Genomic DNA, 22,898 nt, shown 5'->3' on the forward strand with positions numbered 1-22,898 from the left:
AGGCATTTCTGTCTGCTGAAAGAAAATCTGAAGAAATTACACTTTGTTTCTAGGGGTAAAGAGGAAAAATTGCCTTCTGTTTCTGTTTTTCATCAATGAGTCAAAATGTTCACTCTGACACAAACAAGCAGAATTACTTTGCCTGTAAGAGGGAAAGTAGGGTGGTTAAGTGATATTGGATATAATACTGCAGATCACTGGGTGTTGAGACTGGTTGGATATTGAATCAAGTAATTGAACCCTAAGGAGAGCCACACTTTCCTCTTCTATTTTGATTGTGAGCAATGGTTCAAACCCTCCCCAACAAAGGGTTGAAATGGCTAATGTGAAGTTGCTGGAAGTGCCACTAATTACTTTTAAAAGTGAGCAGGTTGTTGTGGTCACTCTTATCTTTAGTGACAGGACACTGACATTCATATTGGCTGTACTGACTTAGGCTGAATCTCCTCTTTTTGTTCTTATGCCATTTGCTTTGGATAATAGGTGGGATACCACCTGTATGGGAGTGTCTTGAAGCCCATGTATAACTCCCTGTCCTATACTTTGGTTAGGGTAATATAAATCCCATTTCCAGCCATCTGGGATTCTCCAGAGTGCAAAAACATGATGGGATTTTGCATGCTTCTGCCTAAAGTACTCAAGACACAGGACCTTGTTGTGACAGATGTTATCAGGATGGTAACAGATATCCATTGGCAAGATCTGGACAATTATCAGTGCCATGGGGTACTGGGCCAGTGTACTGTGGCGAAGGCTAAGGATAAACTGTGTAATTAACAGGAAGCATGTGCACTGCAGTTTGCTTCCAGACATTTTCCCAAAACACAGCAAAATTGTAGAGGCACTTTTTGTGGTCATCAGCCAGTTCTTCTTAATGTGGGTAAAGTAGTGGAGAGAACTAGTTATAGCTAGAAGAGTGACCAGTTGTCAGTAAGAGCTAGAAGTTGGTGACCAGTTATTGGAAACTCTCATGTTTATTTCCATCTCTTTTTTGTTTCAGAGTGAGATTATTCATGATCCAATAAGTAAGCTGCGAGCAGCCTCATTTCCTCCACTCTTTGGTGGAGGAAGTCATCAGCCAAGGCATTAGGAACTAGATCTGAGGAGGTATTACAGTCCACCTGGTTTGTTCAAATGCTTTGTTTGCCTCTCTTCACTCAGTGAAGAATCTTTGTAACTTGTCCGAAGGAGCCCTTAGGCTGGGACAGCTGTGGGCCTGACTGACTGAGAAGCATTTGTTTAAGATACTTATGGCAGAAATAAATGACAGGAGAAATGATGCAGGGTTTATGTACATCTTCAGGTTTGGAAGTGCAGAGTGAAACCAAGTGGGTTTTCTGACCAGAGGGGAGCAACACAGTGCACAGGGAACCATCTGAAGTGAGGTCTCACTCCAGAGAGCTGTGGGAGGCCCCTCTTGGGTGAGACAACCTGTTCTCATGTCACTGTAGTGCACTGTACTGCCTCTGCTGTGGTCCAAAATTTATGGCAATACACTGGGCTGTATGAACATGTTCCATGTTCTTTGAAGTATGTCAGTAAGTTTTGGACCATCCCTCAGTCTGAAAGTTTTCAGTGATCTTGTTACCTTGCATTTGTTCAGTGCAGCTGTAGAGAATAGCTTTGAATGCTGCTCAGGAAAGCCCCATTTGTCTCAAGGCTTGAATAGCACTTATCAACTTACTAAGTAATAATACTCAACTTTACCCATCACTAGTTTTCAGTAATTAATGAAAAAAGAAAACACTAACCTAAGCAGAGGCACATTTAGTTTGTAGCTGTCCGACAGAACAAAGAAACAGCTCTGCTGCTTTCTACTCCCACAATAAAAAGTTTACAGTAGGAGCAAGGCAAAAATCAATTTGAAAATTGACTAAAAGCTGAAGCCTGAGTTCCTGAGGTATGTTCCCTTTAAGCCAAAGGGACTCAGTCCCTAACCAAATGTCTGAAGCTGTTATTTATTACACTATTACAGTCTTGTTATGTAAGCCATAATGTGTTTCAGTAGACACATGAAGAACACTCCTCAAATCATGAACTTCAGAAAATACACATCTCAAATTAATTTTGCTGCATGTCCCATCATTCCTGCTATTGGAAGCAGCAAACTTCATTCCACCCTCACCCCCCTGAATCCCTGGTTCAATAAGGCTGTCTCTGCTTTCCTCATCAGTCACCTCTTCTGAACCAGCACTCTCCTTAATTTTATCCCTGCTGTATTCAAGCTTCTCCCTGTGTTTGATCATCACTGTGACCCTTTTCTAGTTTATCTATATCCTCTGTGACTTGGAATGACCCAAACTATGCACCCTATTCAATAAGTCTGAATAAGTGGGTTTCAAATGGTGTGACTATGTGTCCTCTTTTGTTACCTATTCCTTTTTTAGTGTTTTTTAGCATTCTGCTGGGATTTGTCAGTGAGACCCCCCTGACAAGTGAACCAATGATTGCAAGACCTACCCAGGTCTCTTTCCTGAGAAAGAGATAATTACATATTCAGAGCCTGTCACTGTAGGTACATACTTAAAGGTAATTTTGTGCCCATACACATTATTTTGCATTTACCAGTGCAAACATTTTGTCATCTGCTCGTGTAATATTATGTGTACCTAAGATGTAAGTCTTACCTGTCAGCTTTAGATGTCATTATTTTGAATAATTTTGTCATGGCATTATTCAGTGCTCTGTCAGGTAGTTTGTGACCAGATTGAGCCTTGCAAAGTCTCAAAGCACATTTTTGAATGGGATCCCTGGGATTTCTCTGTCAAAATGACATTTATTCCCTATCTCTAGCCATGAGGGGAATGTCCCTTCTACCTACTGATTGTTTAGCTTCGAGGATTGTTCCATCTACCCTTTTGTAACCCTTAAACAACTGTTTTCCCTTCTAATATGTTGGAAGGCATCAAAGGGACAGATCAGCCTTTTCTTTGGTTGGTTTCAAAAGCCATTTCACTGTCAGTGCTTGGAAATGGACCATATGATTCCTGTAAGTATCAATTAGGTTTGGCTTTTTACATACAATCTCTCATAATCTGTGTCGCGCACATATTTTTTAACAAATGGGTCATTCTGAGGCACATCTTGTAGTAACAGGCAACATCAACTGACAGTTTTTCATCCCATAGGCAGTATGAGCGACATGAGCAAATACAAGTGTTTAAAATGTATTTTAAAATTCCTAATACTTCAGAATACATATAAGTTCTGTTAATTATAAAATAAATGACTTTTTAATTGCTCAGACTCTTCAGTCATGACTGATTCAGTGATTGTTCTCACTCATGTAGATCATAGGGGAATTTAATGGCAGATGTGAAGTTAATTTTTATCCTTATGACATTTTAGAACAGAAACTGAGTCATACCTCCCTTTAGTTTTTGCTCAATGTTCAACAAAAAGATGAATGTTTTTTATGATGGACTATAAGCATTTTATTGTCCTAGTAAGTAGCAGCTGCAAAATCTGATGCAGTTTAGTGTGTGATAAAGCTGAATGTCACACAGTGATTCACTTGAATAGGAGCCAAGCTAATATTCCTTACTGGGGTAACATGCCTGCTAAAATGTTTTTATGGAAGTAGGATATCCGATTCATGATGGAAATTTGGGAACTCCCATTTTGAAGGCATTGAAAATGAGTTGTTCAGATGAACAAGGTATTTATACAGACATGTGGTGTAATACTGGATACTGGTTTAATCTTTTAGTAATCCAGACATTACCATATGGACAAACTGCACAGATTGATCTGATGAGGCCTCACTGGATAAATGAATATCCTGCTTCAGTTAATTTACTGAGCTTTTACGTTAGCTTTTATCAGGAGAAAAAAAATGCTTTCCAGCACATAGTTTATTTGCAGTGACATATAAAATGAGACTGATGACAATCAACACAGATTTAAGGCAGCTTGTTTGACAAGCAGCTCCTGATGGTTTGGACAGTTATCTGGAGGGCTTTCTTTTTGTGCTTCATTGTTTGTAGCCAATACACAGCCTTTCCAATGTGGAACCACCTTTGCACATACATATCAGAGAATGCACACAGTTTTCTCTAGCATTTTGCTTTCACTGATGTACCTGCAATAATTTTGCTTAATGCCATAATGGGTTATTTAGTTTTGTTATCAACCTCTGGTTTCTCAATCTTCTGTCCTGTGAGGAACTGCCATATTCCTCCTCTGTAGTTCTCATTTCCCAGGGCATATACAAAGGCATCCACCGTTGGCGCAGCCTTGGCAACAAGGGCAGGAATCTGTCGTGAGACACAATATTTATTAATAACAAAATGCACTGAGGAGACAATTGGCTGATTTCAGCCTAGGTTCAGTTTCCCTTTACCAAAAAAATGCCTGTCTCCAATGGTCGTACTGTGCTACCCCCAGAAAGATGAGAAGTAAAAGCAAGTTGGTTGGTTGGAAGTCCTTGCTCCAGAAATTATAGTCTCCAGGTGAAAGAATTTAGATCGTTATTGCTTGAAACAGGGATATTTCAGTTGAGAGTGGATACAAACACTTAGGAGGAGTGAAGGCTGTGCCATGGACACCTTGTAATGAATAAGTGGGCTGATGTTGCTAATGCATTTTATGTGGGATATTGAATACAGTAATGAATTTGGTGACCTGAAACTGGGCTGTTTCTTGGGGACTGAATGAAAGTTGAAAGGTTTCGCATGATATTACCACCCAGAGGTGGTTTTGGAGCCAAGACTCATAGAATAAAGGGGAAAGAGGAGGCAGCATAACCTTAGGAGAGATCAATTACAGCTTCCTTGAGGATGGAGAAGTATTAGAAATATGAATGAGACAATCAATCTTTTCAAAACTGAAAATTTTGAGCTGGTACTTGACTTTGGGAAGGACACAAAAAGCTCCTACACACCATGAAGCAGAAAAGGCTACAGACCCCTAATTGACTGCTGAAGAAAAAAACCCCCTGACTTCCCAAATTTCTGCTTGATCAAAGCAGTGATGCACTGCTTGTTATATCACTGTGCTTAACTGCTTTGCCTTAAAAGTGGTAGATGAACAGAATGCTTTGAGGAAAAGATCTACTTTATATATATGTGTTTTAACAAGTAAACCCAGTTGTGAGTAAATTGGCATCATTCCATAGGAACAGAGAGAGGAGAGTAAGGAGAATATCATTGTCTGGATTCCTTCGGGCGGCACAGACGTACCATGCGGTATTTCGCTGGAATGAACATCACGTCTTCCACTGCTGCGTAGGAGCATAAAAGGCAATAGGGACCCCAGCAAATGAACAGTGTCTTCAATGGTAAACCAGTATTAAACTGAAAAACAAGAGCAATAAATTCCTTTGCGTTTCACAATTGCACGCTGCACCAAATGAGTGGGAGAGGTTTGTGTTCAGTAGCAGGAGAGGATCAGCCAACAGGATGTGTGACCCCACTGCTGTTCTGCCTCCAGGGCTGCCTGTGCAGTGGGCACAAAGCCCTGTTCCAGGTGTGGGTGGGGAGTGGCAGAGGTGGCAAAATACCTTGTGGTAGATCAGAATGTGTTCTAGATATGGAGGCCAAGGCCAGTGATTATTGCTGAAGGGATAAAGCAATGTGAAAATTTAAAAACAGGAAAAAATTGCTGACTTCTTAGATGGTCTTGCAGACAAATAAACTGTATGAAGCCACTGCTCTGGCAGTGCAACAGATGGATGCAGTGGCTATGTTGTGGTAGCAGGATTCCTCTGTCCTTTATTCTAGGGTCCTATCCATGGTGTTCATGGTCAGCTGTTCCCAAGTATCTTAAAAGTATTAATGACTAGAGAAACAGTAATTTCATCCCTAAATTTTCTTCACTGTAACTTGTCTGCACAGCTATAGAATATCATAAGAAAGAAATCATGTGCTAGTGCATGTAAACTCATTGAAAAAAAAAGGTGATAGGCATAAAGATCACTGAGATTTATTCAAGAAATATGTAGAGGGCACATGTATTTATTCCAGTCAGCTACAAAACAGTCTGCCTGACTGTCTCTTTGCTGGTATAACACTCCCCTTGAGAACTAACTGTCTTTACTGAGTGCAGGGGTCAGGCTGTGCCCACCAGCCATGCACAGTGCCCCAGACTGTATGGCCTGCACCTAAGGAAACAACTCATATAATCACCACCTTACATTCCCATAAAACTGCCACACACAAACGTTCGTTTTCAGCTCATAAAGATTTCTGAATTTCCTCAGCCAAGTGAAAACACAATGTGTATGGAAAGGCCCCTTTCCCCCCATAGGGTGCCTCCGTGTTTCCTTTCAGAGCTGTAGTTCTGACTTCCTCAGTGATAAGCTAAGGGCTTGTAGCAAAGCAGGAAATAACAATCCTTCCTGAGCTAAATTTCTCTGGATAAATATTGATATGCATTTGGCAAATATTCTGCATGCTGTGTGTTAATTTTGTGAGGAGAGTTGGATCAGTGTTGATGGAGGGAAATCCTCAGGATCACTGGTCCAACTCCCTCTTTGATGGGGAACTGTTTACAGCACTAGGTTGGGGCAGATGTGGCCATCTGGTAAAATGTTGAAATCTCTAAGAATAATGTTTCCATGAACTTTCTACGCGGCTCCATCCTGTGTTGCACTACCCTCCTACTCAAGTAGCACTGGGGAGTCAGCACAGAAGGAGTTGAACCAAAGCCTTTATGAAAGAAATAGGTTTTTTTTTTTTTCAAGGACTTTACCTCTGCTGTATGCAGCCCTATTTTGGCAAGGTGATTGCAGGGGCTGAGGGAACTTTCTTACCTTATAGTTCCCACTTTTCCTGAACTTTTGGTGTATGGACTGATAGGCCGTCAGCATGATGAAGCCCGGGACCAGGAAATTGAAAGTAGCCATAGAAAAAAGGTATGTGGCATAGTTTCTGGAAAGGGTGAGGGGGGGAAAAAAAAGAGGTTGTTAATTCCTGTCTAATGTATCTATGTAAACTTGCTGTTAGTATTTACCAACTTGTATTTTTAAAATTGCTAAAACCAGTTTTGTCAACATGCTTTAGTTGCAGCATTTGCTGAAGGGCAGTTAAGCTGTGCCACGCTGTTGTGTGGGATGGATAATACTGTAGAAAATTACAACAGGTATTTGCTTTCTAAACCCAAACAACCCTACTCAGACATTTGCACTGGACTGTATAAACCCAAAACCCCTTTGAAAGAGGTTTAAGTCCTAAACAGAGAAAAGATACAGCTTATAGATGAGCAAGGGAGTAGCAGAAACATGAGCACCAGCCTCTCCTGCAGAGGAAGCTGTTCCCACATGCCACCATGTGAGTCAAGGCAGCCTTTGGGAGGGACATCTGCCCCAGCAGCAGTGATGGGAGACAGCAGTTTTGGTGTGCTGCTGAGGCCACCCCAGGGGATAGCAGCCTCCACCCCACCCCTGTGGGAGCTGGCCCTGGCCCTCACCTGTCCCCTTTGCTGTAGTCCAGGGTGCAGCAGGTTCGGAGGGGTTCGTAGTCATATTCCCCCCACCCCAGTAAGGGCATCACGGCCCAAAAGGCAGCAAACAGCCATGCAAACACTATCATGGAGATGACCGTGCTCCACTGCAACCTGCTCCCTGTGGGAAAAGAAAAGGGAATCTCCATGATCCGAACAAAACCACTGGGAAAAGCTGTCCGGCCCTTGGGCCTCAGGCAGAAACAAGCAGCTGTCTGTGTTTTGTACCCTGAAGCTGACCTGCATCTGGAGGAATCAGTCTGGCATAAAATATGAAGGAAGCTTTTAAACTTTAGGAAATAGCAAACTGTACTTCCCTTTTGAGTACTTTACTTAGACAAATGCTTTATTGCTGCTTAGCTTTGTACCACACTGGAGATACAGCTGCTGTAACAAACCTTATATTCTTGTGTTTTGGGAATGTGTTTAAAGACTCAGGTGATACAGAGAGTAGAATGAACAGGGCGGTAAAATAAATAGTGTTTGAAGAACTAGAGTCCCATTGCAGGGTGTGGGTCAGATCAGAAACGTGACTCTGCACACACTCCCCAGCCCCTGCCTACTTCCTTCCTGCCTGGCTGGGAGTGCAGGGCAGGTGTGGATATCAAATATACTCTGTTCTAAAACTGCTGTTCATCAATATATATATATGCATATATACACACAACCTGACAACAGATCTCATTCTAAAAATACTACTGGACAAGTAATTTTGCCCTTAAGATCATTGCTTAGCCTGGAACAGGAAATGTGAAGCTCAGCACTAGTGATTTTTTTTCTAATTTTATAATAAAAATATTCACTTGTGCCTATCTCACCCGGTTTCATAAAATATCACAGGAATAGGTCAATGGATGAAAAGAAGGACTGGAAACTTCAGAAGACACAGGAAGTATTTCTTCATGGAGAAGCAGGCAGGCTTCCTTGCTGCTGCAGGATATTGTGTTAGTCTTGCTGCTTGCGTGTCAAAAGGTCTGGATAATTTTGTTATGGAGGCTAATGTCTGTCGTCATGGCCATGCTGAATAATCCATGACGCCAGCTGCACCGGCAAGGAGAACGGTGACTTTTCCCACTGCTCCTTTCTAATCAGATCTCCCATTAAGGAGAAGTAATGATGTAATTTTCGCTGAGGTTGGGAAGCAATCTTTTTGTCTGCCCTTAACAGCAGCATCATGACAACAGGCAGGAAGATTCAGGCCAGTTCTGACCTTTCTCGGAAGAGACTGGGGATAAGGTGTGTGAGGTGAGGCCCTGCCATGGGGTCAGATGTGGCTGACTCATGGGTGGCCACACAAACTGGAGGTCTCTATAAGGCAGCAGCTCCAGGAAAGACCTCAAACTCCACAATAGCTATTTTGAGTGGTAATGTCCTTGTATATTTTAAAGAAGGAAAATAAAGTGAGTTTGTTAGTGAAACTGCCCTTTTTACAAGGATGCTGGTTCTACCTCTGTGCTTTTTCTTATCTTCCAGAGTTCTTCAGGGAAAAGAATTAGACTTTGAATTGCACTAAAAATCAACTTGGAAAATTTGTTTGGTGCAGGTGTTCAAAAATTAGTCATGGAAAAAGACAGGGGTACACATTGCAATTTAAATACCAGGAAAAAGGTAACGAATATCCTGTTTATAAATACTAATACTAATATGGTAGTTACAAAAAAAAATTGATTTTTTTGTAATTTAAAACATTATTTTGTAATAATTACTAATGAAGAATTATTAATGACTAATATCTGTCTTTCATATGATTCCTACATAGAAGATATATTTTGGTTCAAAGGCTTAAATATTGCTTTGTAATACTGACATAATATGAGTCTAGAATTACATAGATGAAAACAAAAGAATAGGTTTTGATTCAGGGAACTAGCAATGCAAGTAAACCTTTTTAGTAACTTGTAATTATTTGTAATCTCTCTGTTTAAAAGAAGCAATGTACCTTAAGCTGTATCTTTCTTAAGTGAGTGCAACTTATGTATATGCTCAAACAAGCATCCAAGATGTCCATTTGTGTTCTACATAGCAGTTCTTGTAGCTTGGCTTTACACAACTGTAACTTGAAATTCAACCGGGACAAAGCTTATTACATAAGCTGTCAGCTTTGTTTTGCGTTTTACATATTCTAGCAGCGTTTTAAAGGCATTATCAAAAGCAGCTGCACTGAAACCTGGATCTGAATTGTGTATCTTTTAAAACAAGCTTATACCAAAAGCAGCTTTATTGCTTTGGGAATAAAATTTTGTAAGTGGTAAGCCCTCTGGTATTCTGAAAAAACCCTGAACTAAATCCTGTGGGGTTTTTGATTCTCAGCAGTTTTTATAAAATAGTTAATATCGGTTACTTTTTGTGGTATCTTGTGGCAGAAATTTTGTTCTCTTTTTGCCCCATCCTTTCACTTCATGAACTACTGCAGTATTGTGAAGGTTTCAAAGCACGATGGGCCCTGACTGAGGCACTCTGATGGCACCGGGTCCTGGTCACACACCAGCACCTTATGGATCTTTGCATGTAACAAAAGGATCCTTGCATTGATTTAATCCGATATAATCCCACCTTCCCTGCTGTCATCTTGCACAGAAAAACTGGAGAAACTCTTGCTCCCCTGTCTGCAACCACCTGTGGGATCTTTTGTGGTGCCCAGTCTCTTGGTGCCACATCTTTTGGCCTGTGTGCTTCCAGCTGGGCTATGTGCAGGCAACAAGAGAGTTGTGAGGCCTCATGCTGAAATGGCTTTCAAGTATTTTCTATCAAGAGTGGCTTTAATGAAGATTTCCATGTTGAGTTCTTTAATGGGAAAAGTGCAGCCCATAGAACACTCCAGGGGAAACCACCCCGTACTTGTGGCTGGCAGTGCCCTTCCTCAGTTCCCTCCACGTTCGAGAGCCCCCAGGCCTGGCAGGGCTCTGGGAGCTCAGCAAGGTGCCACGTCTTATTTTTCATTAACTTGCTTTTTTTTTTCTCTTTATTTTCCTAAATTTTGCTTTAATGTTTGTGCCTTTTCTATGAAAAACTATAAGAAAAAGTTTGTTTTAGTTACTTTTCCACATATGTTAGGGATCACCATTTTCTTATTAGATGTAGAATGGAGGACTATGCAAAAATGGAGTCTGGCCCCAGGCATGTCTTTACAGCCTGCCTTTGGAAATCTCATCTTGAGGCTGAGTTCCTCTATTGTCTCTCCTCACACTTAAGGAATCCTATTTTGGAGACTAGAAGAGAGAACAAAATTAAGTTTTTCCTTTTGGCTTTAACCTTTTGCAAAATGAGATTAATGGTGAAGCAGACCTGGTGAAATCAGCTGCTTGTTGACCCTTCAGAAAATATTTACTCGCACATTAAAAGCAGCTAGAAATGTATAAATGTAAAAGTAAAGAAGCTCAATATTATTTTAGTTTTACCCAGAAAAAAAAAACTTTCAGTACAAGAACAGTGAAAGAATTGTGATTGGTTCACATGGCAAAAATGTCCTCCCCTGAGAAGGCTGACAGTAAGAGCCTAGGTGGAAAGCGGTTTGGTTGTTTTTGTGCACAGCAGGCCATTGCTTTACTTTAAATGACTTTTTTGGGCCTGATAAAATTTAACATAATAGCTGTGTAGGTCCTAATTCAATTAAATGTCTATGCATGGAGTTCAGCGTATGCTTACAGATATAATTCCTAATTAGGGCCCAGTGCTTGCAGTTTGGTCCTATTAAGTCTAATCACTCTTGTGCTCTGGCTTTCTCCCTTTGAAAAGCAAAAGTAAAGCTTCTCTTTTCCATACAGTGCAATATTAATACAGGGGATTTCAAATGGCTTCTGTAATTGCTTTGGGACAGAACAAGGTCACTCTCATAAACAGAACCCTCCCACCATTATTTAAAGATTACTAAAATTCTGATGTCAAGAGCTTAAATTTTAGAAAGTACTAGATAGAGCATGGGACATTCATCCTTTTGATTATGATGGCCAGTATTTGGTGACATAACCATAAATTATATCTCCATCTTTAGTTTGAAGGAACATTTACAAATGTAGATTTTTTTTTTAAGATTTATGATTTTTTCAAATGTTTAGCTGATTTGCACAGAAAGAGCAAAAAATACATCACTGACACAGTGGCTACCTTTCAGCTAGATTTCAGCCTGCTGTTCAAAGGGAATTTCTCAAATAAAACGTGAACAGGATTTTCTATGATGGACAGAAAAAAGTTTGTTTTCCTCATTCTTGCAAATGGTTTAGTTATAATAGCTGTATAATATTAAGTTATGATATATTCCAGAACAATATAGCTTGTACCAGACTTCATGGCATGCATCACTTAAGATTAGAAGGTTGTCAAAGACGAAGATATTTGAAAGTCTTATAAGCAAAAATATGTATCAGTCATAAGTAAAGTAGGTGTTAGTACCTACTTAATCTGCTTTGCAAAAAGCACCAGTCACTGGTGCTCACAAGTACTCATTTCTTGTAGAAATAAGAAAGCTGCAATGCGTAATAGCTTATTTTGTGCATATTATTAGAAAAAGCTCTTTAAAATAACCTAATTAAGGGATTTTTTTACTCCATTGATTTTTTTTTTTTTCTGTGGTTCTCCATGATCATAGAGCTGTTCTGGTGATTACCTTCTACTTCAGTGAAAAATGCAAGATCTATATAAACATTGACATTTTGTCAGGGAAAACTGATACAGGTGCAAAACTAGATGAAGGCAATGTGGCAGGGTGGCTGCAGTAGATATGACATGAGTTAAGGATTTGCTCCTAATTTGACAGAGCTGACAGCTGAAATTGGAACAAATGGTAGTTTGGTAATTTTTGAATACTGATATAACAACCCAGATTTCCTTGAATGTTAAGGATTAGATAAAACTCACTGCAATTCTACTTCTTGAAATTGAATACTGCTGTGAAATCCCTGCTGGTTTTATTCACATTTTCTTTTGTAGTATAGACAGAAGTAATGACATAAATCACTTCAGATTTTCCATTTCCCCCTAATTCTTAAATGCAAGTGTAAAATCTTCTAGATTTTTTTTCTTTCCTTTTAAAACTGTAACTGTACTTATGAAAGGGAAAAAACTGACCAGGATCCTTCCTCTCTCCACAAACTTCTGGTGGCAGTGTGACATCTCCTCACCAAAATGAATAATGTGCTTGATTGAGATGCCTTCAGCAAGGACATCTCTGTGGTACGTGACTGCCTGCTATCCAGGTCACTGATCCCCTGGGATCTCCACCAGCTGCCCTCTGCTTGCCTGATCCCAGCTCCAGAGAGGCCTCCCAGGCTGCTGTGTCTTTCCTCCCTTGTTATGTTAACGTAATTCAGGACATTTTTCTTTTCTGAATGGCCAAGGAGGGAGAACTATAATGTCTACCTTGATGAAAACTGTCACCTTCTGTCCTGAATGCTTGGCTGCTGACAGACAGCTCCCTCAGAGTTCGCCCTTTCCTTCTTCACTGTCAGGCACTAGGATAAAACTACTTCTGTTTTCTCCTTTTCCCCTTAATGATCAAATTTTGAAATACAATTTTATCTGGTTTTCCGTCTTGCTGGTGATTGACATTGATACTCTTCATATTTCCCTGCCTTTTCTCCTCTTACTGCATACTTTCAGGCTATTTCTTTGGTTCTCTTCTCCTTGTTGTGAACGCAGCACCTCATAGGCCCCAAAGCTACATTTAGGGGATGAAGATAGTTGCCCAGTGTGGTTGCTTGACAGGAAAAAACCAAAAGAGGGCAGAGTAAAATATCTTGAAACTCTACCTTCTCTATCACGTGTGGTGGTAATACTATTTTCTTCCTTATGTCAGTTAATATCAACCTCACTTCTGAAGAGTGACTCGTCTAGTTATCAATACACTCTAAAGGCTAGCCCTTTGTCACTGAGGGTTGTACTGACTGCCAAATTTAAAAACTTGTTTGTTTTCAGTGTTGGTGAGCAAATTTGTGTTATTGGCATCCAGAATGGCTGTAAAGTCCCAAATTTTCCTATCATCATAGTAATCTCTCACATTCCCGTCAGCCCCTTCTTCCTCAGAAATACAGATAGTGGATAATCCAGTGTCAAACTGAGAAATGCTACAGCAAAGGTTTTCTTGGGAAACTGTTAGGACATGACAAAAAAATTGGGGATGATGTAATTGAGTTTGGAAGGATTATCATTTCCTGGCTAATGAAGATACAAGGTTGATAGCTTTGTTTTTTAGGCAAAGGTATTTTGTACCTTCTGTACAGGCATGCAGTGTGCACCGGTGTCAACAGGAGTTTAATGTATGGATTGAGAACACAGTATAGCCTGCAGGTCTGATATAGCATGTTTGTGAAATATGAGTTAATCTTCCTTGCAATCAGCATGTGAAGGATGCAACTAGAAAGGGCTGGTTTTACTGGAGTAGCCCCAGGGCCTGAGCACCTTCTGGGTTTTAGGTTTTGTTGTTCAGAGTGTTCGCTGTAGCAGCCATGTTTGGCCATCAGTAAGTAACAATCTGAGCAAAGTAAAGAAGTTTGTGCCCTTAGGGTCTCTCTGCCTGTGCTCTTAATGTAGTGTGTGCTCATGACTGGAGGAAGTCATGACACAAAGGCATTAAAGTCAATGTTGCAGAGAGCAAAATGTCTTTCCAAGACATGCTTATTTTCAGGCTCTCTCTTGTAAAATACAGATGCTGCTCTTCTAGCTCCAGACACATTTTGATGTCCAAGGGGTGTTAGTATGGATTTAGCTTACAGCCTGCTTTTTTGGGGTCCTTTATCTAGACATGAAAAAAAGAATTTCCTTGCCTGAGTTGAATTCCTGTAAGAGTTGCAGAACAAAAAATTGGCAACCTTTTCACCTCAACAGGATGATCAGATTGAATATATTCCCTGTGTGGTTTGTGTTTCACTATTTGCTGCTTTAATCACATGGAGGCTGTGCCTGAAAGGTTGTGTGGATGCTAACAGAGGAGGGCATTGAAGCACTGCAGCTCAGCAGTTTCTTCCCCAACAAATGTCTACAATTTCCCTTAGAAAATATTTTGTGAAGTGGTCTGAGCAACCTGTGCTTTATCACAAGAAAAGGAGGGTTGAATTTGTCTATCAACATTGCCAAAGAGACAGCTTTTTTTGAGAACAGTGTGGTTACATGAAGTGCTCTGGATTCCTCATTCTTCTAGAAAAAAACAGGCTTTAGCAGGAAACATAAAAGCTGCATATCTGCATGGGAGGACCTCATCCATTTCTCCCAGATGGCAGAGCTCCCACATGACTGCCAAAATGGCCAAAGAGTGCAGATTAGGGCATTTCAAACACTGCTGAGTGCCAGGATGTCATAGAAACATAGAATAGTTAAGGTTGGAAAAGACCTTTAAGAGGTTCTTTGTCCTTTCAGAATAGGACAGAGATTTGTATTTCATATCATGTCTTCTTCACTTTTCATAACGAAGGGCATGAAATTGTATACCCTGTGCTTGTCACTCAGTCCCTTCCCAATAACTTTTGAAAACTCTGGCTACTTAAAGTAAACTGGAGGAGGAAGTGGGGACTGACAGGTACTAAGTTGCTGCATTTACTGTGAAAGATGATGTCTGGGGAGAGGTGAGTCCCCATGAAAGCACCCACAGAGCAGTCAGCATGGGTCTATCCTGTTATACAAAAGGAATATCATCCCTGTGCACCGTGTTTTATTTACAAGACAGCAGGTTTTGCAAGTTCCAGTGCTCACAAGGCTGCCAATTTGTTTTACAGTTGATGATAAAGCCTTTTGGTGTGCTTCCCAACTTCTGGGCTAGCTAAGAGAATGGAGTTATTCTCCTGTATCCACAGCAGTGGCTAGTGCATGGTTGGAGTTCCAGCACAAATCCTAGCAGTCCCTGCAGACACCAAATCCAACTCAGCACCCTAATTCAGCAGACATTTCCATTCTTGGATTGATTTGAATGCACAAATGAAGTACTGTCAAATACTGGGAGGAAGTTCTGTGATAGAAGTCAAATCCATATATTCGTAAATCCTGTCAATCTCTATTTCTCACCTAAATCAAAAATATTCTTTCATAAATTGACAAAAAAGGACAAATTTATTTTCGTAGGTTGATCTCCCTATCTAACATTAGATTTCCATTAAATCCAGGTGAGGTGTCAGAGTTAGTTAAAAACTAAATTGCAAGAAAAACAAACAAACAAAAAATGGCCTTCACTAAGGAAAAAAACCCACATGAGCACATTCCTACTCTTATCAATTAGTACTTAAAAATAGCTCTGCCGTTTTTATTGAAACTTGCAGATAATTTGTTCCTTGCTTGGGAACAAATGTATCAAGTTCCAGTGCTCATAAGGGGGCCTGGAATGAAACATAAACCCCACGAATGTCTCTGGCACCCCAAAATGCCTGTGTGTCACACAAAGGGACTGCTGAGCTCTGTCTGCCTGATCATGCCTCTGCATGGGCTCTGTTCCAGCTGCCGTCTCTGCAGAGGCGGCTCTCCAGTTACATCAAATTCATCTGTAATTAGTAAACTCTGCATGGGCATAAATATCTGTTTGGTGCGCAGCAGGGTGTTGGATGAAAGCCCAAGGTGAATAGATTTTTCCTCAATGCAAAGGGTTGGATTTCGGTTGGGATTTTATTTTAAAAATCGTTATGGTTTAAGAGAAAGCGTGGCAAGAGGATCATGACTTGGATGTGATCTGGAAGAAGAAATATCTCCTGAAGGTGGTTGATGATTGCTCCCTGTATGGGAAGAGGTCCTTGGGAGAAATTGTTTATATTTGCTCCGTCTCTAGTGTGTAAAATAAACAAACTTAGGTGTAAGATACACAAATAATAAATATGTGCTTTCTTTGATTCTCAGAAACCTAAGCAAGCTGCCTTGTAGCAGAATCTGGGTGGGGTTGCTCAGTAAATTGTGGCCCTTACTTGTACAGTAGTGATGGTATCGGTCCCAGGCGACTGCAGCGCTGCAGTTAATGCTGGCTAGTGCTGTCAGGAAGCCACAGAATCCATGAATTTGACAGCCCTGAGAGCCATAGGGCCAGTATCTGTCAACAAACAAGGAATATGTTAAGAAAATGGTAGAGAAAGATGAAGACATGTTTGGAAATTCATTAACAGAGAGGGTAAAATGATAGACTGTGCTCAAGCTCTCTGAGAGACATTGTAAAAGATGCTATTGTGGTTGCCTTTAGGTATATGCCAGCATTTTTCTTGCTGTGATGTCTGATACAGTACAGCAGCTATTTCTACTCTTAATACTGAGATGAAAATATAACCCTGCATTTTTGCATTGAAAAGTTTAAATTTAAATTTGAAATCTACATTTCATCCAGTTATCCACATCTTCGAAATTTGTATCCTTTATGAGCAGCCAATTCATCAATGCGTCAAAGTAGCAAATGAATTTTTGAAACTGAGTTCACCATGCAACACAGTACAAAAGCTCACAACAAATAAAAATACTCTTGATAGCCAGACTGAGGCCTCCGATATCTTTGCAGACGTATAATGAAAAGGAAAAGAACTTCCCAATGTCTTTGCAGACACAGAATGAAAAGGAGCCATGACTTTTTTTTCTTTCTGTGTTCATCTAAACTGACTCTTATGCTCGTAAACACGGCTGTGCAGAAATCTTCAGCAATCTCCTTTCTCATATATTTACACAACACCGGTATAATACATAAGGAGACTACCCCTGGAACAGGAGACAGCTTACTGCTTGAGAGGCTGGGAAACTTGTGGTCCTATTTGAAAGAAAAGGTCCTGCAATGGTTAAATACATTTTGATGTATTGACCTTGGCTTCTCAGCTCCAGTTCCATAAAGGTGTCTTTATTTACTACAGTTGGACGTAAGTGTCTGAAACAAGACTGACCTATATAGGAGGTAAAATATTATTAAATAAGGCCCCATTGGAACTTATTTACTTGTTAATTCGTAAATACTTTTTATAGCCATTAAGAGATAATAAAGTGGTCACATTCTGGCTTGAAATGCATTTCTGTTTTGAATTAAAGGTCTTTCCAGGGTGTAAAAATATGATACCAAGGTGAAATTATTCATCAGCTATTTTATATAGTGGTGGTGGGTTTTTTGAGTATGATTTGCTTGTGATTTGTTTGTTGTAATTATTTACTAAAATGCTTGATGTTGTTTCTGTCCTCTGATTAAATGATTGACATGTGTGAAAATGTAGAAAAACAATTGTGTCATAACTGATGTGAACTCCCTGGTAACAGAAACTTCTCAAATAAGTGCTTTAATGGAAAGGTTAATAAAAAAACCCCAAACAGATAAAGACTTGCAGATAAATTTGAGGTCAATCTAGAGGTTTAGTGAAATGGTATTTTGGTATTCAAGTAGCTTCTATAATGACGGGTAAAGCTGTCTGGTTAAATATCTTCTATAATCAATCTTACACTCTGCCAGTGATTATACACAGTAAAATCTGCTTTTCTGCTTGCCTGGTAAAGCTATACAGAGTTTCATTTTCCCGTTTCAAATTGAGAGAATAAGAAGGTTGGCTATGTGTTGTGGTAGAGAGAGAGTCATTTAATTACTTTGATCTCTTACAACTTAAGCTATTAATTTTCATGCGGTTCTTCTGAGCATCCCTTAGGAAAAGCTTTAAGGTGTACCTTAGGAAGCTGGAGAAGGCAGCGATGAATGCATTGATGCAGATCCCACAGTCAGCCAGCGCAACGCTGACAACCAGCAGGTTGCTGGGTGTTCGGAGTTCTTTGATTTTTCGGAAGGAGAGAATTGTCAAGCCATTCAGACAGAAACCAAGCAGGGCTGAAAGATAGAATTGTTTGGTGTGATTCAACTGGAAATGGAAAACATCTACAATGATACTGTTGTTTTCTTTAATGAGGGAACAATAATTACAGTGGAAACTCATACGCACGCAGGGAATAAATCTGTAGTGGTCAGTCTGCATGCAAGTTACAAAGGCTTTCAAGAGAGAAGTTGTAGGTGACAGCTGAAGCCAGTGCTCCAAACTGCGTCAGGGATATGGCCAGTCACGTGGAGCAGAAATGGTTTGATCTTGCTTGTAATTCTGCTTTTTGTTATAATAAGAGAAACTGAGTTGTCAGAGTTCATCCAGGGACACATAGTTCAGAGCAAGGGAGATGCAGGGGAGGCAGTTTCAGAGGGGCTGACAGCCAGCATATGCTGCTGGTGTACACATCTCCAGGCCTGCCTTTGATAGAGAAAAGGGTTGTGTTCAATATCAATTATAACATTCTTTTGTGTCTAAGCATGGAAATCCCTCAGCTGTGTTTCAGTCAGCCTGGCTCCCTTTGGGCTTCTGTCTAAGGTTAGCCTACACAGTGCTTGAATCACATCAGCTCAATCTTATTACTGCGCCTCGTCAATAGACTATACATGGAAAGGAATAATCTAATTATGAAAAGCAGTCACAGACAGATTTAAAAAAATAAATAAATGTTGGTCCTCAGACAGAACCATCCAAGCAACCCCAGCTATTCACCCAGCACAGAGCTGTGCCACCCTGAAACCCATTTTTCACTGGTTTAAATTCAAGCTTTGTCCTTTAATGCCCTTTTCAAGGTGACCTGAATTATTTTAGCTCTGATGAGGCTCTGACTCAACATTCAATCTCTGAGTTTCAGTTAGATGAGAGACACGGTGTCTTTTTCTTTGTGTTCTTCTTGGAAAAAGAAATTATGTAGCACAGAAAAACTCTATATCCCCTAATTCTGTAAAGTACTGTAGTTACTTATGCTCATTGTCTTAATTCCGTGGTTACATAAGATGGATGATTTTTTTCTAGTCTAAAATCCTGCTTCTACCTTAATTGCATTAATGGCTGATGGCATAACCATAGTAACAGCTGATGTGTGTTTATTACACAACATATAACAAAATATTTCCAGGAGAAATATTTGGAGTCACTTGAGATCTGCTGTTCTTATTTCCTCCCTGCCAGATTACCTCCCACCCACAGGGTAAAACTGCTGTCAACTCTCCCAAATGCAAAGAAGCCTTTAGGAGAGATATGTTGTGAGCATATTTAGAGTAGAGCTGAAGAGTTATTACTACATCAACTTTTTCTGTCTTTCCCTTGTTTTTTTGAAGCTTCAGGCTTCACCACATTCTGCTCTCTTGAAGGTCAGCATGAGTGTACAAATAGAGAACTTACTAAATTTAAAAATTATAGCTTTGAACTTTCATTTTCAGATCAGCAAATGTGTCCAGTTAATAAAGTAAATGGAACTCTTCCCCATAGCTTCCTTGCAAACTGCATAAGCTGCCACAAAAAGTAAAAAGAGGGGTCTTCATCAACTTTCTCTCAGAGTCTTCAGAAAGTGAATTAATCTTTAATTATTTAGTTCGATCTGCTAAGTCCATTGACAAAGACAGAGTTTTACTGCCAATCTGCTGGGCACATTTTGCCTAAAGCCCTACAGAAAATATTTGTGTTTAGTAAATCATAAATGTGTTAGACCACATCTAGTTTTAGGTGTCATTTACTTTATTTTAACTTCAACAGCCGCAGGTCCCTGGCACCCCCTTTGCTAGCTGCAAGGTAGATATAAGTTCACAGTTTTGTTGCAGTCTCTCAACAAAGTGGCTTATGCCTTAAGGAAAGTCCACACTGGCTAAATGAAATTGATACAGGTTTTTTACTTTTAGCCAGCAGCCATTAATTGCAGCTCTACCAACGCAATCTGGATGCATGCTAAGAGTTTACAGGCTATTTTGGACCTATCATGTTGGATTATAAGAGAGTCATCACAGCCCACAAAACAAGCAGTCCAAGTTTATTGAGAGACTATCAGTCATTTCAATATCCTTCCCCCGAGGAAGATAAAATTGTCTTTAAAAGTCAACAACAAAATCTTAAATCCCAAAATCTTGAGAAGTACTTCGCTGCCACAGCCACGCATAGAGTGCAGATCTTCACTGCAAACGGCTTAGAGCTCCCCTTGATTTACTCAGCAGAAGTACTGGTGATGTGGCCACAGTAACCACGGTCAGTGTACCACAAATGCTGCAGATTATTTCAATTTTTCTTCCCCCTCTCATCACAAATAATAGGGGAAAAAGTCCTACTGCTGCTGAGGTCCCACATCGGACTTACCTTCTACCAGCAGGGCAGTGCCCAGGGCAAACACCTCTATTTCAGTGAAGCCTTCAGGGAGAGGGTGTGGAGTGACCATTCTTATGGCAAATATGTCAAAATATTTAACCTCTGCCCTCTGTTATAGCTGTAGGGCTGCCTTTTCTCCAGATCTCTCTACTTCCAGTAACCCAGGGCTTCTTAAAGGAGCAGCTCACGTGCAGACACATGCTGTTATTATATAAAAGCTTTGAGGTTTTTACTCCCGCCACTACAATCCCTGCAAGAATGTTATTAATGATGGGACTAGCATCAACCCACACTCCCCCTTCTCCTGCAAATCGTATTTCAGACACCAGCAAAATGAAAGCATTCATTGCAATTACAACAAGTTCTTTGTAAAGACAAGATTAAAAAACCTGTCCAGTTAATTCTGCAAGACTGGAAAAGAATTAAAGGTTGTGGAACAAAGGAAACGTAATATATAACTGGGAAGTGACCTGAAAAATAAAGAGGCACTCATTGAGTTGGTAATTAGAGGAAAAGTATGAACTGATAATTTCTGCAGCTTGTAGGTCTTCCCCTCACCCATTTTTTAGGAACTGGCCAGTGCATTTTTCAGGCAATAACTGTTCTGTATAGTAACATATCTCCCCTTTGTAACCGAGGCTTAAATTAATATGCACAGTGGCACAGCCTGATTAAAGGCAAAAACAAATTACTGATTTTGAGCCTTAAACATACAAGGATGTATCTGAGCTGCCTAGTGGTGAGTGCTCACAGGACTTTACTTACTGTCCTTTGAGAGATGTTTGAGGACTGCGGTCTTGGTGTACTGTGGCTCTGGAGTATGTGCTACATGCAGCTTGTCCAACCCTCAGCTGACTTCCAACCACAAGCAAACCACACAGTGGATTCGAGATGTAAATGAGATCTTGTCATTTTCCAAAAGGTTCAACCATTTTCCTTTCATTTATTGTGCTATTGATTGATTAACTAACTGTTTGAATGCCTGGATCCTGTAGAATGGAAGACAGCAGCTTTCAGATTCCAAGGGAAACAAATGATACTTTTTTAGCTGTACTACTATTATTTATGTAATTTTTAATGCTTGTCCATTAGAAGTGAGCAACTTGGCCATACTTCTAAATTTTTAGCCTACATTTAGAGTAGTGATAGCTATGATAACTACTATATATGGTTGTTTTCTTCTAGTGGTACTTCATCCTACCCTTTTTAGTGCATTTGTTTCCTTTTTCTTCACTTCTCATCCTTACTACTTTTCCCCAGATCTACTGATTGCCTTAACAAGCTGCCACTAGCATGATAGTGGCACTACTTTGACATGTAACTTTCTTCATCCCCACAATTCTAGAGCGAAATGGGAGCAAAAAGATTGCTGAAGCACAAGGGATGTTGGCTTCCCCCAGCTCAGGTCCCACACTGTGCTGACCTGGCTGTCGGTTGATTGAGGGGTCAGGCAGTGTGAATTTGCTCCAGACACAGCCAGAGCCTGTTCAGTTCTCCTGACTACATGGTGGAAGTGCATTTACAGTTAGTGGTCTTGGTTGAAGATAGTGGTGGATTTTTTGTGGTTTTTCTGAAAGCTGTGCCTACAGGCTGTGATGCCCAGGAGAACTGATTGGAGCTTCAAGGCTGTTGTGAAACCATCTTGCTGTGCTTTTTTTTTAACTCTGGCACTCAATTTTCAGCTTTTTTTGAGGTAGGTAATCATCTTGAGGGATATGCTCTTGGATTTTGAAGTGGGATTCAGGAGGGCATGATATTTGTTAGGCTATACAGATGTTTGGTTTAAGCAGGGTGAAATTACATTCTACCACATAAATCCGTCATTATGTTTTCACTCACCTACGTGTCTTAATGACAGAGAAGGTGACAGCCCTGCCTCCTCCTAGCAGGGAAAATGACTGATCTAAACCTGTGTTTTAATAGTGATCATTGCATGTTCTTGCAAAAAATTAGGGCTAGATCTTGTAAATGTGCTGTAAATCTTTTTAGTGTGATAGTTCTGAAAGTGGATGGCTCATTGTAATGCTTGTCAACATAGAGCTGCACATCTCTTCTGGACTGGGCATAAAGGACCCAGATATTTGAACCACCCTCATGAGGGTTTTCAGGTACTTTTAGTTGCCTGCCAAAAGTAATTCACCCTTGCTCCCAAGCAAATCTCTCAAATGTGGACACTGGTAGTTTTGTGGTCTGTTTTAAAGTCTGTGGTGCAGACTTTGCTCATTCCAAAACTAATCTTTCCATGAAAGTAGGCTAGTACCCCAACCCCCTTGGATTTAGCAGATCTTTATTAGGCTGAATATTATTAACTTGTTGGCTGCTTTTCTTCAAGTATCTTAACAATTTCCATGCCTAAACCTTATTTACTTTGTTGTTGCAGAGTCTAGTAGC

General features: G+C 40.2%; 1 protein-coding gene and 1 long non-coding RNA gene across 2 annotated transcripts; one reads left to right on the top strand and one right to left on the bottom strand.

Moving 5' to 3' along the window:
• The first annotated feature begins 1,004 nt into the window (after positions 1 to 1,004).
• On the top strand, positions 1,005 to 5,237 carry LOC113950130. Its single transcript, XR_003528673.1, has 3 exons — positions 1,005 to 1,107; positions 1,304 to 1,538; positions 5,117 to 5,237. It is a non-coding gene; the product is annotated as an uncharacterized LOC113950130 (long non-coding RNA).
• RGR (retinal G protein coupled receptor) lies at positions 3,913 to 20,671 on the bottom strand. Its single transcript, XM_027649532.1, has 7 exons — positions 20,499 to 20,671; positions 18,028 to 18,184; positions 16,314 to 16,435; positions 7,408 to 7,561; positions 6,752 to 6,869; positions 5,181 to 5,294; positions 3,913 to 4,256 (listed from the first exon to the last, which is right to left on the bottom strand). Exons 1-7 carry the CDS (start codon positions 20,575 to 20,577, stop codon positions 4,113 to 4,115), a joined length of 888 nt encoding a protein of 295 aa, XP_027505333.1. The 5' UTR covers positions 20,578 to 20,671; the 3' UTR covers positions 3,913 to 4,112.
• Positions 20,672 to 22,898: the final 2,227 nt, after the last annotated feature.

Source organism: Corapipo altera, unplaced genomic scaffold (assembly GCF_003945725.1).
Source record: "Corapipo altera isolate COAL_440 unplaced genomic scaffold, ASM394572v1 53, whole genome shotgun sequence".
Classification (NCBI taxonomy): Eukaryota; Metazoa; Chordata; class Aves; order Passeriformes; family Pipridae; genus Corapipo; species Corapipo altera.